The following is a 22,109-nucleotide window of genomic DNA, read 5'->3' on the forward strand; positions in this document are numbered from 1 at the left end:
AAAGAAACTGCAAAAAGGTGGGAATTTAAGGAGATGGGACCTGGATAAACTGAAAAAACCAGAGGTTGTAGAGAGTTTCAGGGAGAGCATAAGGGAACAATTGACAGGAATGGGGGAAAGAAATACAGTAGAAGAAGAATGGGTAGCTCTGAGGGATGAAGTGGTGAAGGCAGCAGACGATCAAGTAGGTAAAAAGACGAGGGCTAATAGAAATCCTTGGGTAACAGAAGAAATATTGAATTTAATTGATGAAAGGAGAAAATATAAAAATGCAGTAAATGAATCAGGCAAAAAGGAATACAAACGTCTCAAAAATGAGATCGACAGGAAGTGCAAAATGGCTAAGCAGGGATGGCTAGAGGACAAATGTAAGGATGTAGAGGCTTGTCTCACTAGGGGTAAGATAGATACTGCCTACAGGAAAATTAAAGAGACCTTTGGAGAGAAGAGAACCACTTGTATGAATATCAAGAGCTCAGATGGAAATCCAGTTCTAAGCAAAGAAGGGAAGGTAGAAAGGTGGAAGGAGTATATAGAGGGTTTATACAAGGGAGATGTACTTGAGGACAATATTATGGAAATGGAAGAGGATGTAGATGAAGACGAAATGGGAGATAAGATACTGCGTGAAGAGTTTGACAGAGCACTGAAAGACCTGAGTCGAAACAAGGCCCCGGGAGTAGACAACATTCCACTAGAACTACTGATGGCCTCGGGAGAGCCAGTCATGACAAAACTCTACCATCTGGTGAGCAAGATGTATGAGACAGGCGAAATACCCACAGACTTCAAGAAGAATATAATAATTCCAATCCCAAAGAAAGCAGGTGTTGACAGATGTGAAAATTACCGAACTATCAGTTTAATAAGTCACAGCTGCAAAATACTAACGCGAATTCTTTACAGACGAATGGAAGAACTGGTAGAAGCTGACCTCGGGGAAGATCAGTTTGGATTCCGTAGGAATGTTGGAACACGTGAGGCAATACTGACCTTACGACTTATCTTGGAAGAAAGATTAAGAAAAGGCAAATCTACGTTTCTAGCATTTGTAGACTTAGAGAAAGCTTTTGACAATGTTGACTGGAATACTCTCTTTCAAATTCTGAAGGTGGCAGGGGTAAAATACAGGGAGCGAAAGGCTATTTACAATTTGTACAGAAACCAGATGGCAGTTATAAGAGTCGAGGGGCATGAAAGGGAAGCAGTGGTTGGGAAAGGAGTGAGACAGGGTTGTAGCCTCTCCCCGATGTTATTCAATCTGTATATTGAGCAAGCAGTAAAGGAAACAAAAGAAAAATTCGGAGTAGGTATTAAAATTCATGGAGAAGAAGTAAAAACTTTGAGGTTCGCCGATGACATTGTAATTCTGTCAGAGACAGCAAAGGACTTGGAAGAGCAGTTGAACGGAATGGACAGTGTCTTGAAAGGAGGATATAAGATGAACATCAACAAAAGCAAAACGAGGATAATGGAATGTAGTCAAATTAAGTCGGGTGATGCTGAGGGAATTAGATTAGGAAATGAGACACTTAAAGTAGTAAAGGAGTTTTGCTATTTAGGGAGTAAAATAACCGATGATGGTCGAAGTAGAGAGGTTATAAAGTGTAGACTGGCAATGGCAAGGAAAGCGTTTCTCAAGAAGAGAAATTTGTTAACATCGAGTATAGATTTAGGTGTCAGGAAGTCGTTTCTGAAAGTATTTGTATGGAGTGTAGCCATGTATGGAAGTGAAACATGGACGATAACTAGTTTGGACAAGAAGAGAATAGAAGCTTTCGAAATGTGGTGCTACAGAAGAATGCTGAAGATAAGGTGGGTAGATCACGTAACTAATGAGGAGGTATTGAATAGGATTGGAGAGAAGAGAAGTTTGTGGCACAACTTGACTAGAAGAAGGGATCGGTTGGTAGGACATGTTTTGAGGCATCAAGGGATCACAAATTTAGCATTGGAGGGCAGCGTGGAGGGTAAAAATCGTAGAGGGAGACCAAGAGATCAATACACTAAGCAGATTCAGAAGGATGTAGGTTGCAGTAGGTACTGGGAGATGAAGAAGCTTGCACAGGATAGAGTAGCATGGAGAGCTGCATCAAACCAGTGTCAGGACTGAAGACCACAACAACAACAACACACAAGGTTGGCCCCGCTGGCGGCATCTAAAACGTGCTGACACGAGGAAAGATTCCAACCGATTTCTCATACACAAACAGCAGTTGACCGGAGTTGCCTGGTGAAACGTTGTTGCGATGCCTCGTGTAAGGAGGAGAAATGCGTACCATCACGTTTCCGACTTTGATAAAGGTCGGATTGTAGCCTATCGCGATATCGGTTTATCGTATCGCGACATTGTTGCTCGCGTTGGTCGAGATCCAATGACTGTTAGCAGAATATGGAATCGGTGCGTTCAGGAAGGTAATACTGGATCCCAACGGCCTCGTATCACTAGCAGTCGAGATGACAGGAATCTTATCCGCATGGTTGTAACGGATCGTGCAGCCACGTCTCGATTCCTGAGTCAACAGATGGGGACGTTTGCAGGACAACAACCATCTGTACGAACAGTTCGACAACGTTTGCAGCAGCATGGACTATCAGCACGGAGACCATGGCTGCGGTTACCCTTGACGCTGCATCACAGACGGGAGCGCCTGCGATGGTGTACTCAACGACGAACCTGGATGCTCGAATGGCAGAACGTCATTTTTTAGGATGAATCCAGGTTCTGTTTACAGCATCATGATGGTCGCATCCGTGTTTGGCGACATCGCGGTGAACGCACTTTGGAAGTGTGTTTTCGTCATCGCCATACTGGCTTATCACCCGGCGTGATGGTATGGGGTGCCATTGGTTACACGTCTTGGTCACCTCTCGTTCGCATTGACGGCGCTTTGAACAGTGGACGTTACATTTCAGATGTGTTACGACCCGTGGCTCCACCCTTCATTCGATCCCTGCGAAACCTTACATTTCAGCAGGATAATGCACGACCGCATGTTGCAGGTCCTGTACGGGCCTTTCTGGATACAGAAAATGTTCGACTGCTGCCCTGGCCAGCACATTCTCCAGATCTCTCACCAATTGAAAACGTCTGGTCTATGGTGGCAGAGCAACTGGCTCGTCACAATACGCCAGTCACTACTCTTGATGAACTGTGATATCGTGTTGAAGTTGCATGGGCAGCTGTACCTGTACACGCCATCCAAGCTCTGTTTGACCCAATGCCCAGGCGTATCAAGGCCGTTATTACGGCCAGAGGTGGTTGTTCTGGGTACTGATTCCTCAGGATCTATGCACCCAAATTGCATGAAAATGTAATGACATGTCAGTTCTAGTATAATATATTTCTCCAATGAATACCAGTTTATCATCTGCATTTCTTCTTGGTGTAGCAATTTTAATGGTCAGTAGTGTACTTACATCTCTAGTGTGCCGACGGTGGCATTATTTCGACTTAGCCTTCTAGGTTGGCACCAATTCCTCTGCCTTGCCGCCTGTAGGCAGTGAACGGATCCACGAGGGCACAGGCGGTTGCTCGGTGGCCGAGACGTGAGCTGAGAGCAGACTTGTTGCTGTTTGTTACTTTCAGCCTGTGCCCGAAATTCAATAAATGGAGACAAAAAAGATCTCTGGGTTATGTATTTGCTGTTAGTTCGCCTATGTTCCCTGTACGTCAGACACACGATGTGTGCATAACTGATCGTGGCAAGCAAGCAACATTCAATGCTGAACAGGTCATGTAATCGGATGAATACCATAACTGTTATTATCTAACAACTGCCTATGTGTGGTGTGTCGCTAGAATGTGGTGATAATTGATTGCAAAGAATTTGTGGCCAACTAAGGTTTATGCTTACGGTGCATTTTTACAGACTTTGAACGAGTGTATGCTGTCAGTGGACGGTTGGCTTGCTTGACTTCGTATGTTATGGTTACACGTGGCCTACGATATATACAGGCCTGAGCGCTCGTTTGTTTGACGTCAGCAATGTAGTTTTATTGCTGGCCGACACAAATGCATGAAACCTGAGGCCAGTATTACATTGTAAAAGGTCTTTCACAAAACTTTCGTCAAACCTCTACGACGATACTGTTTCACTGGAGCTATAACACTACCGTAACATTTTTCGTCGTAGTTGGTCGGTAATGGATGCCGAACAGTTAATCGCCTGTGCAACAGCCGAACAGGCGGAGTCAATTCACAGCTGTCGCATCGTGTTTGCCACATTGAGTCTCTACGTATGCGCGACTCAATTATCCGACAAGTACAAATTATATCGCCCGCTTAGCGAGTGGCCGTCATGGTGTAGACGACGCCACAATGTCTGTGTATGAGTGAGCATGTATGTGTTTCGGAATAGTTAGTGCGAATCCTGGTGGTGGACAGTGTATTGTCCCCAGTACTTCGCCTTGGCCTGTGAGAGAAGAAGAGGTGGTGACTTTAAGGAGCTGATTATCAGAACAAACACCAAAGTCCTGGTCTCGTTTGTCACAGCATGAGACAATATGAGTCCGTTGGTTTTCCGTCTGTCGGCCAGAGACGTGAAGTTCAGTGGCCCGTTGGAGTTACTCAATGGGAGTGACTATTTTCGCATTGTGTTTCACTCTCTCCATTCTCTCTTGCCGCCACCACGTATATCAATCCAGACGGTCTTGCGCCTCCCATTGACAGAGATAAGTCACTTGACTCCACATTTATTAATCAGTCGGTAACACTAAGGAGTTCCTCATCTCACCCGATAGGCACGGAATCCGCCGAAATGACGTCCAATTGAAAGAAATGAAGCATAGTGGAAGCTCTTCATTATTACTACTTAAGATATCCGACGATATTTTGGACACAATATAATTATACATATAAAGAAAAGAAGACTATTGTAATACGTATAGACAGCGATTTTCAAGCTCCCACTAGTCTTGCTTTGGCACTGGACTATCGTAGTAATGAAACCTGGTTTAGTTATGTGTAAGACTTTTTCCACATAATTCTCAGTGCAGCTTAACTTTTTTTAGTGTTAATTTTTCCCTTATCACATAATATCTACTGGGAATAAAAGGCCAAATGTGCCCACGTACTCTACGCTGCGTGACAGGAGTATGCGATAAATAACGCATATGCTGCCTTGCATAATGTGGGCACCCCAGATATTTCGTAAAACGTTCAAGATACCGAAATAAGTTTTACAGTAAGTGAAAAGACGCCAAGATTCAAGTATCTTGATGTGTCTTCATGAATCAAAAGTATTTCATCTACCGAGATATTGACGCAGCGACAGCATTTTCCAATGGAAAGTGTGCTCTTTAAAGGCTGCCTACAGCTGTTGAAAAGAAGCGCACAGAGATACGACGTGTGACAATGTTTGCAGTCAAACTTTCTATAATAATATCCGATACTATCTGATCAAAAGTGTTCTGGAAATTTGTGGTAAGCTTCTATGGAACCAAAACTGCCGAGGTCTTACTCTCAACTGAGTCTAACTTAAACTAACTTACGCCAAGAACAACACACACACCCATGGCCGAGGGAGGACTCGTATCTCTCAAGGGGGGTGCCGCGAGGACCGTGACCGCACGGCTACCCCGCGCGGCCAAAAGTATCCAGACACTCCTATGTAACGCGAAATCGACTACTAGGTGTTAGGAGAGGCGGATACCACAATACGAAGGAAGCGGGGAGTATTGTGTTATCAGCAGGGAAGCAGTAAGAGCGGAATGGGTCGGTCAGCAGAGCTCAGTGATCTCGAACATGAACCAGTCACTGGATGCCACCTGAGTAAAAAATGCATAGGGGCGTTTAAACCATTGTAAATGACTGTCGGTCATGGCGTTGTGAAGTGGAAACACGAAGGAACAACCACTCATAAACCGGGACGAGACAGACCCGCTGTACTGACGGACAGGCACCGCCGAACATCACATGAGATCAGCGGAAGGAGTGACTCATGGGTCCCAAAGTGCTAGCAGTAGTCCACCTAGTACGCTTACCGTGCGTAGCGAGTCAAAATGAGTGGGATACAGTGGTCGAGTGGCTCCTCGTAAGTCACACATTCCTGCAGCAAATGCTAAACGACGCTTGAGGAGGTATAAAGGGAGACGCCACTGGAGAGTCGACTACTCGGAACAAGTGATTTGGAGTGATGAGTCACGCAGTGCAGTGAAAGATTTTGTGTTTGGTGAAAGTCTGGAGAGCGTTACCTGCCATCATGTGTAGTGCCGACAGTAAATGGACATGTTATTACGGCATGGAGATGGTGTTACGGTATGGAGGTATTCTTCATGACCAGGGTGTCGTCTCCTTATTGCGTTTAAGAACACACTAAATGCAGAATGATAGCCTATGAACACACTTTACAGCACTGGCTATTGCATACAGCAGAGGAACAGTTCGAAGGTGATGACCGTTTACACCTGCACGACAGTGCATCCTGTCATAAAGCAGCATCTTTGAGATAATGGTTTGTAGAGTAATAACATCCCTGAAATGAACTCGCCTGCGCAGAGTCCAGAACTGAACCCAACGGAATGGAACACGTCTGGGATGAGTTAGAACGTCTGTTTCGCTCCAGGCCAAAGCATCCAACATCGCGACCTTCTTTAGCTTCGGCTCTTGGTGAAAAATGGGCTACCATTGCTTCACAGACCTTGACGCCTCACTGAATGTGTTCCCAGCGGACACGAATCATCGAGGCTACACACAAGCGATTGGAAAACATGATGTTTGAGAAAACTCTGAAAGAAAAGTCGAAGGATTTAGCGCCTAATGGAACGTCGGATGCACTAATACTGGGCGAATAATTTTCGTCAGATAGTGTATATTCGCCGTATAGTGTCACGTAAAGATAAAAAAAAGAAAGGAAAATGAGGTTTTAACGTTCCGTCGACGAAGCACAAGTTTGGACCGGGAAAGCAGATTTTCGAAGTTGCTGACCTAGAGCATCAAATGGTTCAAATGGCTCTGAGCACTATGGGACTTAACATCTATGGTCATCAGTCCCCTAGAACTTAGAACTACTTAAACCTAACTAACCTAAGGACATCACACAACACCCAGCCATCACGAGGCAGAGAAAATCCCTGACCCCGCCGGGAATCGAACCCGGGAACCCGGGCGTGGGAAGCGAGAACGCTACCGCACGGCCACGAGACGCGGGCCCTAGAGCATCGGTGAACGGTCTAAACTTAGCTACACAGGTTATCAATCAACCCTCAAAGCAATATTGTTCACTCGCTAAACCTGTTTCGACGCCTTAGTCATTTTCAGTAGTCCCTTTTACTTCTTAGCCGATGGCTGCGCCAAGCGTACTAAGAATGAGCATCCTCTCAAAAAGCCTTGAGGAGTTGTTCGATCGTACTGCCTTGTTACCCACTGAAAACATTTCGTCCTGAATTACCGAGAGAGTGGCACTCTACCATTCGCCAGTCACTACGATTAGTGAACCCTGGTACAGGGTTGAAGCAGCATCTTATGACGTGACCAAACCTGTACTGCCAACTGAATTTGATTTGATGCCCGGTCGGGTTAGAGCCGTAGTTGTTGCCAGTGGAGGCAAGTCCGAGTACTGAATTTCGCACCCTGTATTCCTCAGTATCCCCTACAAATTTAGTCATGTATCCCCCCTGATATAATGTACACGCACAGTCGATAAACTGTCGTTATTTGCCATCCATCCAATCTTAATGGCCAGATGTTTCAGGTGAAACCAAGGATATAGTGAACTGATAGCAGTTAAGCAGTCTGTCGGTTGGTTACTTTCTAACAAAATTGACGTTCAGGCGAAATGGAACTTCCAACCGCGTAATGGGTTCGAACCAACTCCCAGTCGTCGAATCTGCTACAGCAGTTTCATGCACAAAGCAAGTAAAAACATGAAGCATCATTCTGGCTGACTACGGAAAACTGAACCAGACAGGTGATATATGGACAGCTTTCCAGCGTTCAACACATAAGTATCTTTGGAGGATCCCTAAGGAATTCCAAATTCCTACGACTATCATGCAGCGAGTACTGCGAAAAAATCGTAGTTGTATTCAACCCAATTACAACTGCTGCAACCGGGGGACCTGATGTCAAGCCAGAACGAATGAAGTTTGTTGCGGGCATTCTTGACCGTTGAAATAGTATGGTGATTTCCTAACAACGCGACACCTTCCACTGTTTAGATGTTAGATCTAGTGAACGAACAAATCTAACGCCACGGCACAACCAGTGCACTTCCTGTTACCTGATGTCTGAGCGCATTATTGAACAGTTCATCATTTCTCAAATAAATGCTAAATCTGTAAGTGATTATGATATGCATGTGTTATGTGGTTTACCATAATAACCGTCTGTCAACCAAAAGTTGTTTTCGAACAACATGGTTCACCACCACACTGAGCCAAGACTGCGATGCATCTGTGATCAAGCGTATCTAGAACGTCGGTTGGCGGAGGTGACCAGCCAATCACTTTGTCCGTTAGGCGCTAAATCCTTCGACTTTTCCTTCAGAGTTTTGTCAAACATAATGTTTCCCAGTCGCTTGTGTGTAGTCTCGATGATTCGAATACTCGAATCACTGATACCATCGCCGCAGCTGGTTACAGAGGTGTCGCGCCGAATGTGGTTGATGCTGGAATAAAAAATATTAAGCGTTTTCGTGCAACTGTAGGAGCAAATATGGAAACAGGTTAGTAAAAAAATTTACAGTTGTGAATTACAGAAGCCATAAATGTTCTTATAAGGTATTTAGGCCGCTACGGTTTGTTGTCTTCTGCTAACCTCTTCATTGCATAGTGGAACTGTTTAGATCAGACGTGTTGGTAACTGCAGACGATTTATGTAAGAGGGTTTCAGCCACTTTATTTTTTGTGAACGACAATCTGCGTCCTATGATTCTGATCTACGGCTTCCGAAGTTCGCGTAAACGGCTAGCTGCGAACTCTGGGATAGTTACTGTAAGACTGTCACGAGAATCCCAGAGATCTGTTCTTTCCCATCTCAAACGGTTCTCTTTCTCAAATTATCTACATCTACATGCATATTACGTAGCCCACCACACGGTCCATGGCGGGTGGAAGCCCTGTGCTGGTAGATATTCCCTTTTCTGTTCCACTGACAAATGGGACAAGGGAGAAAACGACTGCCTATATGCTTCCACACGAGCTGTGATTCCTTTTGTCTTCCCTGTCCTTAAGCGAAATATGTATTGTTAGCAGTAGAATCGTTCTACAGTCCGTCGCAAATGCTGATTCTCTAAACCATCTCAATGGAGTTTTACGGAAGAGAAGTCTTTATCCTCCAGGGATTCCCATTTGAGTTCACCGTGCATATCGGTAATACCCGTGTGCTGATACCCGTAACAAATCTAGCAGCACGCTCCTCAAGTGCTTGAAAAATGTGTGTGAAATCTTATGGGACTTAACTGCTAAGGTCATCAGTCCCTAAGCTTGCACACTACTTAACCTAAATTATCCTAAGGACAAACACACACACCCATGTCCGAGGGAGGACTCGAACCCCCGCCGGGACCAGCCGTACAGTCCATGACTGCAGCGCCGTTCGGCTAATCCCGCGCGTGAAGTGCTTCGATGTCTTCCGTTAATACGACCTGTTGTGCATCACAAACACTTCAGCAGCACTCGAGAATGGGTCTCACAAGTGATCTTATTTACTATATAAATGAGCTATACATTTCTAGAATTCTCTCAGTAAAATGAAATCGATAATTCATTTTCCCTACAGCCGAACTTACGTGCTACTTGCATTTCTTGTCACTTTGCAACTTTACGTTCAGACATTTAATCGATGCGTTGTGGGAGAGTGGTTCTAGGCGCTTCAGTCCGGAACCGCGCTGTTGCTATGGTCGCAGGTTCGAATCCTGCCTCGGGCATGGGTGTGTGTGGTGTCCTTAGGTTAGTTAGGTTTGAGTAGTTCTATGTCTAGGGGACTGATGACCTCAGATTTAAGTCCCATAGTGCTTGGAGCCATTTGCACCATTTTCGATATCATCGATGTGACTGTGTAAACACTTTATTCCATTATAGGGTTGTTTTTCCTATTCATCTACATTAATTTACATTTTTCCACATTTAGAGCAAATTGAATTTCATCATATCAGATAGAAATTCTGTCCAAATCATCTACTACCCTCCTGCAGCCTCTCAAAGACGACAGTGTCCGGTACAGTACAGCGGTGTTAGAAAACAGTCGCATATTGCTGCTCACCCTATCCGTCAGGTCGTTCATGTATACGGGGTGAACATTAATAACGTTAAATCCTGCCTAGTCGTCAAACGTGAGGTGTCTAGGAAACCTGCTTTCTCTGATCACTGCACAGCAATTCACGCAAACCGTATTAATGAGTTTTATTACTTTGAGAATTACATAGATGTGTCGCAAGCAAAGGACGACAAGCAAAATAAACAAGCTTCTTTAATATATTCAGTTCCTAATACAAGTGAAGTAATACAGTTGACGCTTCTATTCAGGTCGCTAGTCTTGAAGCTTCTCTTCAGTTGGGCTGCGACCAGTCGGGCGCATCACTTAATTCCTCTTCGCATAGAGACCGCTGCTGTTGCGTTGTCGTCCTAGAAAGGGGTCAGTCAGCTTGCAATTCGCTGACGTCTTGTTCCCGACTGGCGTGCCCGCGCTTGACTTTACGCCGTAACAAATACTCGTAAAACCGACAAACTGCAGGGACGGATTCCAGACGGAAAACGGAGGAGAAAAAGTCCTACGGACATGTGTCTGGAGATGGATTGTTGCCACAGTAGACAGTGCTGACGAATGACAGTTCCTCTGACCACAAGCGATGTGTTCCTTGTTTGTTGCAGGCTGTGTTAGTGACGCAGCGTACTGTGAGCAGCAGAATGGTTGGGCATTCATGCCGAGAACAAGCTGAGATGTTGTTTGTGAGCAGCCAAGTAGATGGAAAAAGTCGAGAGACAGCACAGCTATACCAACACAAGTACCTTGACAGACATCTACTACGTCACACAACGTTCCAGGCCCTTTTTGGAACGTTTGTGTGATTATGGGTCCTTTCAGACAAACGAACATGCAGGGATACGGCGGACGGTGTGAACACCAGATTTGGAGGACCGGGTTCTGCAGGATATTGAGGCAAACCCTTGTACAAGGTCCAGGCAAGTGGCCTGCCAACACGGTGTAAGTCAAAGTACGATTATGTGTATCCTGCACGACAACCGCTACTTCTCTTTTACTTACAACGACTGCAAGAATCATTAGCAGCGAATTATCCTCTACGGGAAGAATTTTGTCTATGGTTTCTGCAACAGATCATCACAATTATGGGATTTCTATCATCAGTCCTCTTAACTGACGAAGCAACCTTTTCCAGAAACTGGCATCATCAATCTGCACAATCGTCATTGTGTGGGCTACAGACAGACCTCGGCGAATGGTTGAGGCGTCTCGTCAGCATCAGTTCAGCATCAACGTGTGGGCAGGGATTCTTGGCGACCATCACCGCGACATTAATACCGGACCATTCCGCTGCGTTAATCACACAGCCTGCGACAAACAAGGAACACACGGCACATAGTCAGAGGAACTTTCATTCGTCAGCGCCATGTACCGGGCAACGATGCATTTAAGGACACATGTTCATAGGAACCTTTTTCCTCCATTTCCGGTCAGGAATTCGTCCGTGCAGTCTGTCGGTTTTTATTAACGTTCACCCTATATAGAGAACAAAAGCGCTCTTATCGCACTTCCCTGACGACCTCCTGACTATACTCTTGTATTCAATAAGAGTTGTCGTCCAGGACGACATACTGGGTTCTGTTACTTAAAAAAGCCTTTGAGCAAATCACTGATTTGAGAACCTATCCCGTATCCTCGGACCTTTGGCAACAGTCTCCCACTCAGATACTAAACCTTGACAAGGTCAGTAGAAATTTCTAGCACGCGCGGTTTATGTGAAAGCGAATACTATGTCAACCCTTTCAGGTTTCAGCGTGTATGTTAGGCATCATAGTCATAGGGTTTCGTCTATTCAGCAAAATGCGATAGTCGTTTCTGGGTTGTTTAGATGCGTCACGTTCGATAAGCAGCTTATCTGCAATGTTTCTGTTCCATTTATGCGACCTTCACCCGGGTGTTTGCAATATGCAGAAGTCTCCTAGATTTGCATCGTTTATAATATTTCCAATAGTTTATGCCAAACGTAGAGAATAATTTCGTTATTGAATATGACGGAGATGGTAGCTCGCAATGCCTTTCTGTCTCGTTTCGTATAGATCGTGTGTTACACAACGGCATTTTCGTTAAACCACGGGCAGTTAAAATTATCCTAAGATTAATTCTGTATTCGATCTTTTTTCGGAATGCCATTAAGATTCGCAAGGAAGTGCTAAGATTAAACAATTCTATAAAGTCTACTCTTGTATTCTGCTCAGGGAATATGTCACCGCTGTACAAATCTGTTCTGTGTCCATCGGGGTTGCTCATTATACAACTCTCCTACGAGCATTAATACTTTGTGTCGACAGCAAATCACTGTGCACGGCTGCAAACAAGAAAATACAAGGAGACAGAGTGATGAGAATAATATTTAGGATATTATTATGTAATTGATTGGGGATCAGTCTTTTATTTCTCAACAGGTAGGTTATGTAATATTACTCTATGTGGTGCCCACTAACTTCAGCTGTAAGTGACGCCATTCGCTACACACTTTTGTGCTCAGAGTGAATTTCTCTAGCACATCTTTCACAGAACAGCGGATGGTGCACTGTGCTGCATAGTGGAAAGAAATGTTCGTGTAGCTCAAAAATTAAGCAAGTAGCATGTTAGATTATCATTCGTTTTGACAATCCAGTAGTTCAAGACTTCCTGCAGCTCCAAACGTTTCGATTGAAACTATCTTAGTTTCCACTGGCGAGGACTTGTGAGAAAGGATGCCTTTTTTTGTGAGTGAAGATCTCTTGCTCGCTTGGAACAATCAATGGGTAACAGAGGGCAAAAGATACTTGGGAAAACTATTTGATAATTGGTATCACACGATGAAGATATGGATAGTTTGAGACTAATCAATTGTAAATGGGGCTACAGCATTACTTCCATGTGTTCTCTTATCCACAGGCGCCCTAATTTTAACACACTGCGCTAGGTTGGCCACAATATTTTCTGGTTTACATATTCTTATACTGTCACACTCACGCCACGGTTGCGATGGTTACGCGTTTCGTTAATTCGATCATGCGAAATGTGGTCGTCTTTTGTTTTGCTTTTGTGGCAGCATGTTTATATCGTGTGTGCTATTCGACTTTATGTTGCTGTGTATCCGGCTATTTCTCTCTCTCTTTCTCTCTGGCTCTAAGCACTATGGGACTTAACATCTGAGGTCATTAGTCCCCTAGACTTAGAACTACTTAAACCTAACTAACCCAGGGACATCACACACATCCATGCCAGAGGCAGGATTCGAACCTGCGATCGTAGCAGGTTCCGGACTGAAGGGCCTAGAACCGCTCGGTCACAGCGGCCGTCTCTCTCCCTCCCTCCCTCCCTCCCCCCCCCACCCACCCCCCTGTCTTTCCCCGAGAACACATGGAAATAATGTAGGAGCCATAAGTCATTTTAACCATGAAAACTATTTGTGATCTTGCTAAACTGATTTGCAAACTAAACCACAACTGTTAGGTGACCACCGGTGATGGTTTAAGTATAGCGAACCGCGTCTGGTCCAAGTGAGACTTTATACAGTCACAGAAGACGGCGTAACTTTCAGATTACTTGTAAAACTGCAACAGCAGGAGAGAGGCGTCATAAATAGGACAACAAATCCATCTGAGTTTGAGTAACAGAGACATTCACGAACGCAGCACTACAAGGAACAATGGTGTGCATTACCATTTAGCCAATCTTAGGGGCATGAAAGAGTGAAATACGCAACTATAGAAACCTTCCGAAATTTACCCATGGAAATAAGGTTTCTGGCAGATGGTAGAATTCTTTTCAGATACAGATTGAAGGTGTTTCTCTTTAACAACTACTTTTATACCTTAGACGCAGCGGCCTTGCCGCAGTGGTTACACCGGTTCCTGTGAGATCACGGAAGTTAAGCACTTGGATGGGTGACCATCCAGGCCGCCATGCGCTGTTGCCATTTTTCGGGGTGCACTCAGCCTCGTGATGCCAATTGAGGAGCTACTCGACCGAACAGTACCGGCTTCGGTCAAGAATACCATCATAACGACCGGGAGAGCGATGTGCTGACCCCACGCCCCTCCTATACGCATCCTCCTCTGAGGATGACACGGCGGTCGGATGGTCCCGGTAGGCCACTCGTGGCCTGAAGACGGAGTGCTTTTTTTTATACCATAGAGGAATTTGTGAGCAAAAACACTTGGTCCATTACAATCTGGAAAAGCCCAATATGTAAAAATATTTTTTCGGCCCCTTTTTTCTGTACTGCGCGGATCATGTCGTTTTTGGAAACCCAGAATCTACTCTGTAGGAATCAACATGGATTCCGGAAACAGCGATAGTGTGAGACCCAACTCGCTTTATTTGTTCATCAGACCCAGAAAATATTAGATACAGGCTCCCAGGTAGATGCTATTTTCCTTGACTTCCGGAAGGCGTTCGATACAGTTCCGCACTGTCGCCTGATAAACAAAGTAAGAGCCTACGGAATATCAGACCAGCTGTGTGTCTGGATTGAAGAGTTTTTAGCAAACAGAACACAGCATGTTGTTATCAATGGAGAGACGTCTACAGACGTTAAAGTAACCTTTGGCGTGCCACAGGGGAGTGTTATGGGACCATTGCTTCTCACAATATATATATAAATGACCTAGTAGATAGTGCCGCAAGTTCCATGCGGCTTTTCGCGGATGATGCTGAAGTATACAGAGAAGTTGCAGCATTAGAAAATTGTAGCGAAATGCAGGAAGACCTGCAGCGGATAGGCACTTGGTGCAGGGAGTGGCAACTGACCCTTAACATAGAAAAATGTAATGTATTGCGAATACATAGAAAGAAGGATCCTTTATTGTATGATTATATGATAGCGGAACAAACACTGGTAGCAGTTACTTCTGTAAAATATCTGGGAGTATGCGTGCGGAACGATTTGAAGTAGAACGATCATATAAAATTAATTGTTGGTAAGGCGGGTACCAGGTTGAGATTCATTGGTAGAGTCCTTAGAAAATGTAGTCCATCAACAAAGGAGGTGGCTTACAAAACACTCGTTCGACCTATACTTGAGTATTGCTCATCAGTGTGGGATCCGTACCAGGTCGGGTTGACGGAGGAGATAGAGAAGATCCAAAGAAGAGCGGCGCGTTTCGTCACAGGGTTATTTGGTAAGCGTGATAGCGTTACGGAGATGTTTAGGAAACTCAAGTGGCAGACTCTGCAAGAGAGGCGCTCTGCATCGCGGTGTAGCTTGCTCGCCAGGTTTCGAGAGGGTGCGTTTCTGGATGAGGTATCGAATATATTGCTTGCCCCTACTTATACCTCTCGAGGAGATCACGAATGTAAAATTAGAGAGATTCGAGCGCGCACGGAGGCTTTCCGGCAGTCGTTCTTCCCGCGACCCATACGCGACTGGAACAGGAAAGGGAGGTAATGACAGTGGCACGTAAAGTGCCCTCCGCCACACACCGTTGGGTGCCTTGCAGAGTATAAATGTAGATGTAGATGGTCCCGGCGGAGGTTCGAGTTCTCTCTCGGGCATGGGTGTGTGCGTTTTTCCTTAGGATAATTTAGGTTAAGTAGTGTAAGGTTAGGGACTGACGACCTTTGCAGTTAAGTCCCCTAAGATTTCACACACATCTGAACATTTTTTTTCTGTAAATCTGTGTTTGTTCAATTCACACCCTCAACATCGCAGCATTTATCGTGAATGTAATGTACGGGACGAGTAACTCACCTGGTCGCCTGAGCGCTCCGCCGTCCAAATAGCAGACGACGCGAGTGGCGCCCAAGGCGGCGGCGCTCGTCCAACAGGTGGCGGCAGCCGCGAGGAGCAGCAGCGGGAGCTTCGCCATGACCGGGAGTCGGTGTGGCACTGTGCGGGCGCAGACAGCTGTTGGCGCGGTCACCGCAGTGTCGCCGGGAGGGGGCAGTACCGCGAATCGTAGCTTCTGGAGGGGACCGCTGACGTCGCTCGCTAAGTGGCCGCGCGCGGCCCCGTCACAGAATCCCACGGCCGGCCGTATCTCTCTGCATACGCGTCAATGTTAAGAACAGAAGCACGGGTCACACTTACGCCAAGAAGCCTGAAATTATTTTCAGCTTTAGGGCTCCGTAGATCCCTGACTTACAGCCTCGATTTAATATTGACCATGTTTCTTTCCTTTTTTCTTCTTTTCCATTCTTCTTCTTCTTCTTCTTCTTCTGTAGTGGTCAATCCAAGGATTGGTTTGCAACAGCTACAATGGCAGCTTGTCTCCATTCTGTGCGTCTTTCAGCTTTTCTCTTCATTTCTTTATAGGTGTCACATCCCACATCTTTCACGATTTGATCCATGTACCTTAGTCGTGGTCTTCCTCTTGGTCTTTTTCCCTCGACATATCCCTCTATGATTGTGTTCAGGAGTCCTTTATGTCTTAATAGATGGCCTGTAAATTGCACTCTTCTTTTAACAATGAAACTCCAGAAGCTTCTCTTCTCACCTGCTTTTTCCAGTACCACTTCGTTTGTGACCTTGTCGATAAATTTTATTTTGAGCATGCGTCTACAGCACCACATTTCAAAAGAATTTAGCTTCTGGTCTTCCTCTGTCCCGAGAGTCCATGTTTCACACCCATAGCATACCACACTCCACACATATGATTTCAAAAATCTTTTACCGGCCGCGGTGGTCTAGCGGTTCTAGGCGCTCAATCCGGAACCGCGCGACTGCTACGGTCACAGGTTCGAATCCTGCCTCGGGCATGGATGTGTGTGATGGCCTTATTTTAGTTAGGTTTACATAGTTCTAAGTTCTAGGGGACTGATGACCTCAGATGTTAAGTCCCATAGTGCTCAGAGCCATTTGAACCATTTTGTGCCTTATCTTTCTGGAGTATCTCCGACAACCGAGGTTTCAAATTTCTTTGTACACCGCTTAGTTGCTGCCGTTTTTCCTTGAAAACGGCAGGTGTGCTCCTGTCGAAATATCGGTGGTTGTCAACGGTGTCACCGGGCTGCATTCCTGAAGTTATTTGAATATTTCACTGAAGAGCCAAACCATTATGACCACAGTGTTTCGGTAAGTTTGTGCAGGTATGCGCCAATAGGTGTCTACGCACAGTCATGTAATTCATGTAGATAACGAGTCACTGATTTGCGCACACGGTGACGCGCCCGATAGCGACACATGTGGGTTGTATAGGATTTAAATCACGCGAATTTGGCCGCAGAGACATCAACGTGATTTCACTATAAAGCTCTTCAAACCACTGTAGCACCGTTCTGGCTCCGAGACACGGACAACTATACTGCTGGAAGATGACATCGCCGTCGGGGAAGACATGAAGCGCGAAGGGATGTAGGTGGTTCGCAGCTGTCAGCGTGTCTTCGATTACTGCTACAGGTTCCATGAAGTGCAAGAGAATGTCTCCCACAGCGTAATACAGCTCCCACCAGCCTGCGGCCGCGGCGCGCTGCACGTGTCGAGCTGCCGTTCACCTCAGTGACAGCGTTTGTGGGCACGACCAACGACCTAGTGTTTCATAGGTGATTCTCCCGAAGAGCCGACACGTTTCCTTTGATCGACGGTCGAATCCCGACTTTCTCGTGTCCACTGCAATCGTAACTGACGCCGTTGGGTCAAAGTATGAACACGTACAGGGTGTTTCAAAAATGACCGGTATATTTGAAACGGCAATAAAAACTAAACGAGCAGCGATAGAAATACACCGTTTGTTGCAATATGCTTGGGACAACAGTACATTTTCAGGCAGACAAACTTTCGAAATTACAGTAGTTACAATTTTCAACAACAGATGGCGCTGCGGTCTGGGAAACTCTATAGTACGATATTTTCCACATATCCACCATGCGTAGCATTAATATGGCGTAGTCTCTGAATGAAATTAACCGAAACCTTTGACAACGTGTCTGGCGGAATGGCTTCACATGCAGATGAGATGTACTGCTTCAGCTGTCCAATTGTTTCTGGATTCTGGCGGTACACCTGGTCTTTCAAGTGTCCCCACAGAAAGAAGTCACAGGGGTTCATGTCTGGCGAATAGGGAGGCCAATCCACGCCGCCTCCTGTATGTTTCGGATAGCCCAAAGCAATCACACGATCATCGAAATATTCATTCAGGAAATTAAAGACGTCGGCCGTGCGATGTGGCCGGGCACCATCTTGCATAAACCACGAGGTGTTCGCAGTGTCGTCTAAGGCAGTTTGTACCGCCACAAATTCACGAAGAATGTCCAGATAGCGTGATGCAGTAATCGTTTCGGATCTGACAAATGGGCCAATGATTCCTTTGGAAGAAATGGCGGCCCAGACCAGTACTTTTTGAGGATGCAGGGACGATGGGACTGCAACATGGGGCTTTTCGGTTCCCCATATGCGCCAGTTCTGTTTATTGACGAAGCCGTCCAGGTAAAAATAAGCTTCGTCAGTAAACCAAATGCTGCCCACATGCATATAGCCGTCATCAATCCTGTGCACTATATCGTTAGCGAATGTCTCTCGTGCAGCAATGGTAGCGGCGCTGAGGGGTTGCCGCGTTTGAATTTTGTATGGATAGAGGTGTAAACTCTGGCGCATGAGACGATACGTGGACGTTGGCGTCATTTGGACCGCAGCTGCAACACGGCGAACGGAAACCCGAGGCCGCTGTTGGACCACCTGCTGCACTAGCTGCGCGTTGCCCTCTGTGGTTGCCGTACGCGGTCTGCCTACCTTTCCAGCACGTTCATCCGTCACGTTCCCAGTCCGTTGAAATTTTTCAAACAGATCCTTTATTGTATCGCTTTTCGGTCCTTTGGTTACATTAAACCTCCGTTGAAAACTTCGTCTTGTTGCAACAACACTGTGTTCTAGGCGGTGGAATTCCAACACCAGAAAAATCCTCTGTTCTAAGGAATAAACCATGTTGTCCACAGCACACTTGCACGTTGTGAACAGCACACGCTTACAGCAGAAAGACGACGTACAGAATGGCGCACCCACAGACTGCGTTGTCTTCTATATCTTTCACATCACATGCAGCGCCATCTGTTGTTGAAAATTGTAACTACTGTAATTTCGAAAGTTTGTCCGCCTGAAAATGTACTGTTGTCCCAAGCATATTGCAACAAACGGTGTATTTCTATCGCTGCTCGTTTAGTTTTTATTGCCGTTTCAAATATACCGGTCATTTTTGAAACACCCTGTAGGAGTGCTCTGCTGCGGAGCTCCATGTTCAACAACGTACGAAGAACGGTGTGCTCCGAAGCACTTGTGCGTGCACCAGCGTTGTGCTCTTTCGGCATAGATGCCACCGACCTCCATCTATCCTACTTTACCAAGCAGACAGACCTCCGCACCCCACGTTCTGTGAAGAGTCGTGGACGTCCAACCATTCAGCGCCTAGTGGTAGTTTCACTGTCCTTCTTCCGCTTTCCGTCGATGCTCACGACAGTAGCACGCGAACAGTTGACTAGCTTCGCCGATTTGTACATACTCGTTCACAGGCTCTGCGTAATAATAATCTGCCCTTTGTCGATGTCGCTTATCTCATTTTCCCATTTGCAGCCCGTATGTGGTCGTCTTACATACTTTTGTCACCGCGTCACGTGCCCGCGGTGGGCAGTGCTCGTAATGTTTCGGCTGATAAGTGTATATAAGCCGGTAGAAACGCAGGTCCCGCATAGTTCACAGAGCTACTTTCATTTTCTCGATCTTTCCGCTCTCCAATAGCATGAGCGATAAATGAACGATTGAATCTTTCCGTCCGAGCTTAAGTTTCTCTTCTTTTATTGCAAAGCTCGTTTCTCTCTTCGTAGCTGGGAGTCAACGAAACAATTTCACGTTCGGAGGAGCAAGCTGGTGATTGAAATTTCGTGTATAGGTCTCGCGTCACCGAAAAAAGCCTTTGTTTTAATATTTGCCGCCTCATCTCGCTTATCAAATCCATGACACTCTTTCCTCTATTTCGAAATAACAGTAAAAGAGTTGGTCCTTTTCGAACTTTTTCGACGTCCTCAGTCGATCTAATCTGTTAAGTATTTCGTACCATGCAACATTACTCCAGAGGAGGACGGACAAGAAAGTATAGGCAGTCTCTTGAGTAAATTTGTTGTGTCTATTAAGTTAACCACAACATGGTTCTAATATAAGATGTTCGTAATTCTAATCCTCAGTTAGTTGAATCAACAACCTATAAATTTGGATTTTTTGTCGTTTAATTGAAATGTAACGGAATTTCTTTAGAACTAACGTCGAGAACCTCTTATTCTCCATTGTTTAGGGTGTGACAACACAAGACGCAGTCTCCACTGAAATGTAATCTAGTTAAATATGTGGTCAAAGACATATTTTAAGTTGCAATCGTGTACTAATCGCACTGTCTTTAGCTGGTGGATGTGACGTCGCACAGTGGATGCGGGAAGCGCGTCTGCAGAGCATGCAACTCTGGTGGCCAAGAGGGCTAGATATCTTACATCGGATCCTAAAATACCAGTGGGTATCATTGTCCTTGTTTACATATAGGAGAATTTATATAAAAGACTGTGTCCATAAAAAGTCGCTTATTTCATACCTAACTTTTTATATTACATGTATTTAAAATAATGTTGACATTTTTACGTAAAATTTTGTAAATTCTATTAACTCTGATAAATATGTACCACCGATTGCCTCTGACAAAGGTGTAAACACCTTGCTTTGTGTAGTATCTCTGTTCGTCTTCATTGTGTAGCGACTTGACAGGAAGTGGGTGTAAATGAAAATAGTGGTTTTGTGGTGCTACACAAGGCAGATGTATTATTTGTTTTATTTATTCAAACTGTTCCGTCATAATGTGTGAAATGTTGCAGAATACAAACGTTTAAAATTTCAGTTAATTTACTTCATTTAGTTTCTGAGAATTGCTGTCCTTCCATCAGTTAATTTTCTTCATACTATAAGAAAATCTGCGGACATTGTCACGCCTCCAAAGGAGACAATGAAGGCAACATCAAGATAATCAGTTAAGTAAAACTTCGCATTTTCACTTGTGGATGTGCCCTTCGATGTAGCTTACTTCAAAATAGTGATTAACTTTCGGTCTGAGGGCAAGTTATTGAATACATAGCACTGAAGACACACATCCCACCATTTACCATCTTGTTTTCTTTTTTAAAGGCAGGTATGAATTAATAACTCCTATCCACCACCATTTACATAGTACATAAACAGGAATTATTCTCTGGAATAAAAGGAGTTGTCAAGGAGAAACTTTTCAGTTTGTTTCAAAATTTAGCTTTGCCGTTTGTAAAACAATTTATATCATTGCATAAGTGATCAAAAATTTTGGTGGCTTCACTACACTTCCCTTTTTCTATTAAATAGAGTCTTAATGTGGGATAATAAACGTAATTTTTTCTTCTGGTGTCGTAATTATGTGTATCATTGTTCCTTTTCAACAGTAGTGGGTTATTTACAACAAACTTCACTAGGGAATAGACATAGTGTGAAGCAGTACTCAGACTGTCTAACTCATCAAACAGATTTCAACAGGATGTTTGTGGGAGGGCACCATATATTCTTGCAGCATGGTTTTGACCAGTGAAGACGTTCTTCCTTAACGACGAGGTACCTCAGAATATTTTCCCCCATGTCATTATTTAATAAAAATATGTAAAATACATGGCATATCGAAAAGAATCATCCGATTTAGCACGTCTATATTTCTGAAACTAATAATCATAACAATGAAATTTGTTTTTTGATGAACGGGAAACTCAAAGTTTTGTTCATAGCTTTCCATAGGTGTTCAACGTACCCCTCTTGAGATGCACGGTGTATAGTGAGGTACTCAAATTGTTCCCAGACTGCAGCTATCATGTCTTGAGTTACAGCTTCTACAGTTGTTGTTATGCGATGTCTCAGTTCATTAATTGTTGTTGGTAATGGAGGCACATAGAGTCCTTTATAAACCCCGACAAGAAATAATCACAGAGAGTCAGG

General features: G+C 44.8%; 1 protein-coding gene across 2 annotated transcripts in view; it reads right to left on the reverse strand.

The window, feature by feature from the left end:
* LOC126194106 (chitinase-like protein Idgf4) overlaps nt 1-22,109 on the reverse strand; it is a 179,704-nt gene that overhangs the window by 40,305 nt on the left and 117,290 nt on the right. The window contains exon 1 of one of the 2 annotated variants that reach the window (XM_049932741.1): nt 15,885-16,043. The exons of the other annotated variant lie outside the window; for it this stretch is intronic. Within the exon in view, the coding sequence (XP_049788698.1) occupies nt 15,885-16,002 (118 nt within the window). The 5' untranslated portion in view covers nt 16,003-16,043. Of the gene's footprint in view, nt 1-15,884; nt 16,044-22,109 lie in introns of those variants that run through there. 2 annotated transcript variants of the gene reach the window in all.

This window comes from Schistocerca nitens, chromosome 1 (genome assembly GCF_023898315.1).
Source record: "Schistocerca nitens isolate TAMUIC-IGC-003100 chromosome 1, iqSchNite1.1, whole genome shotgun sequence".
NCBI lineage: Eukaryota > Metazoa > Arthropoda > Insecta > Orthoptera > Acrididae > Schistocerca > Schistocerca nitens.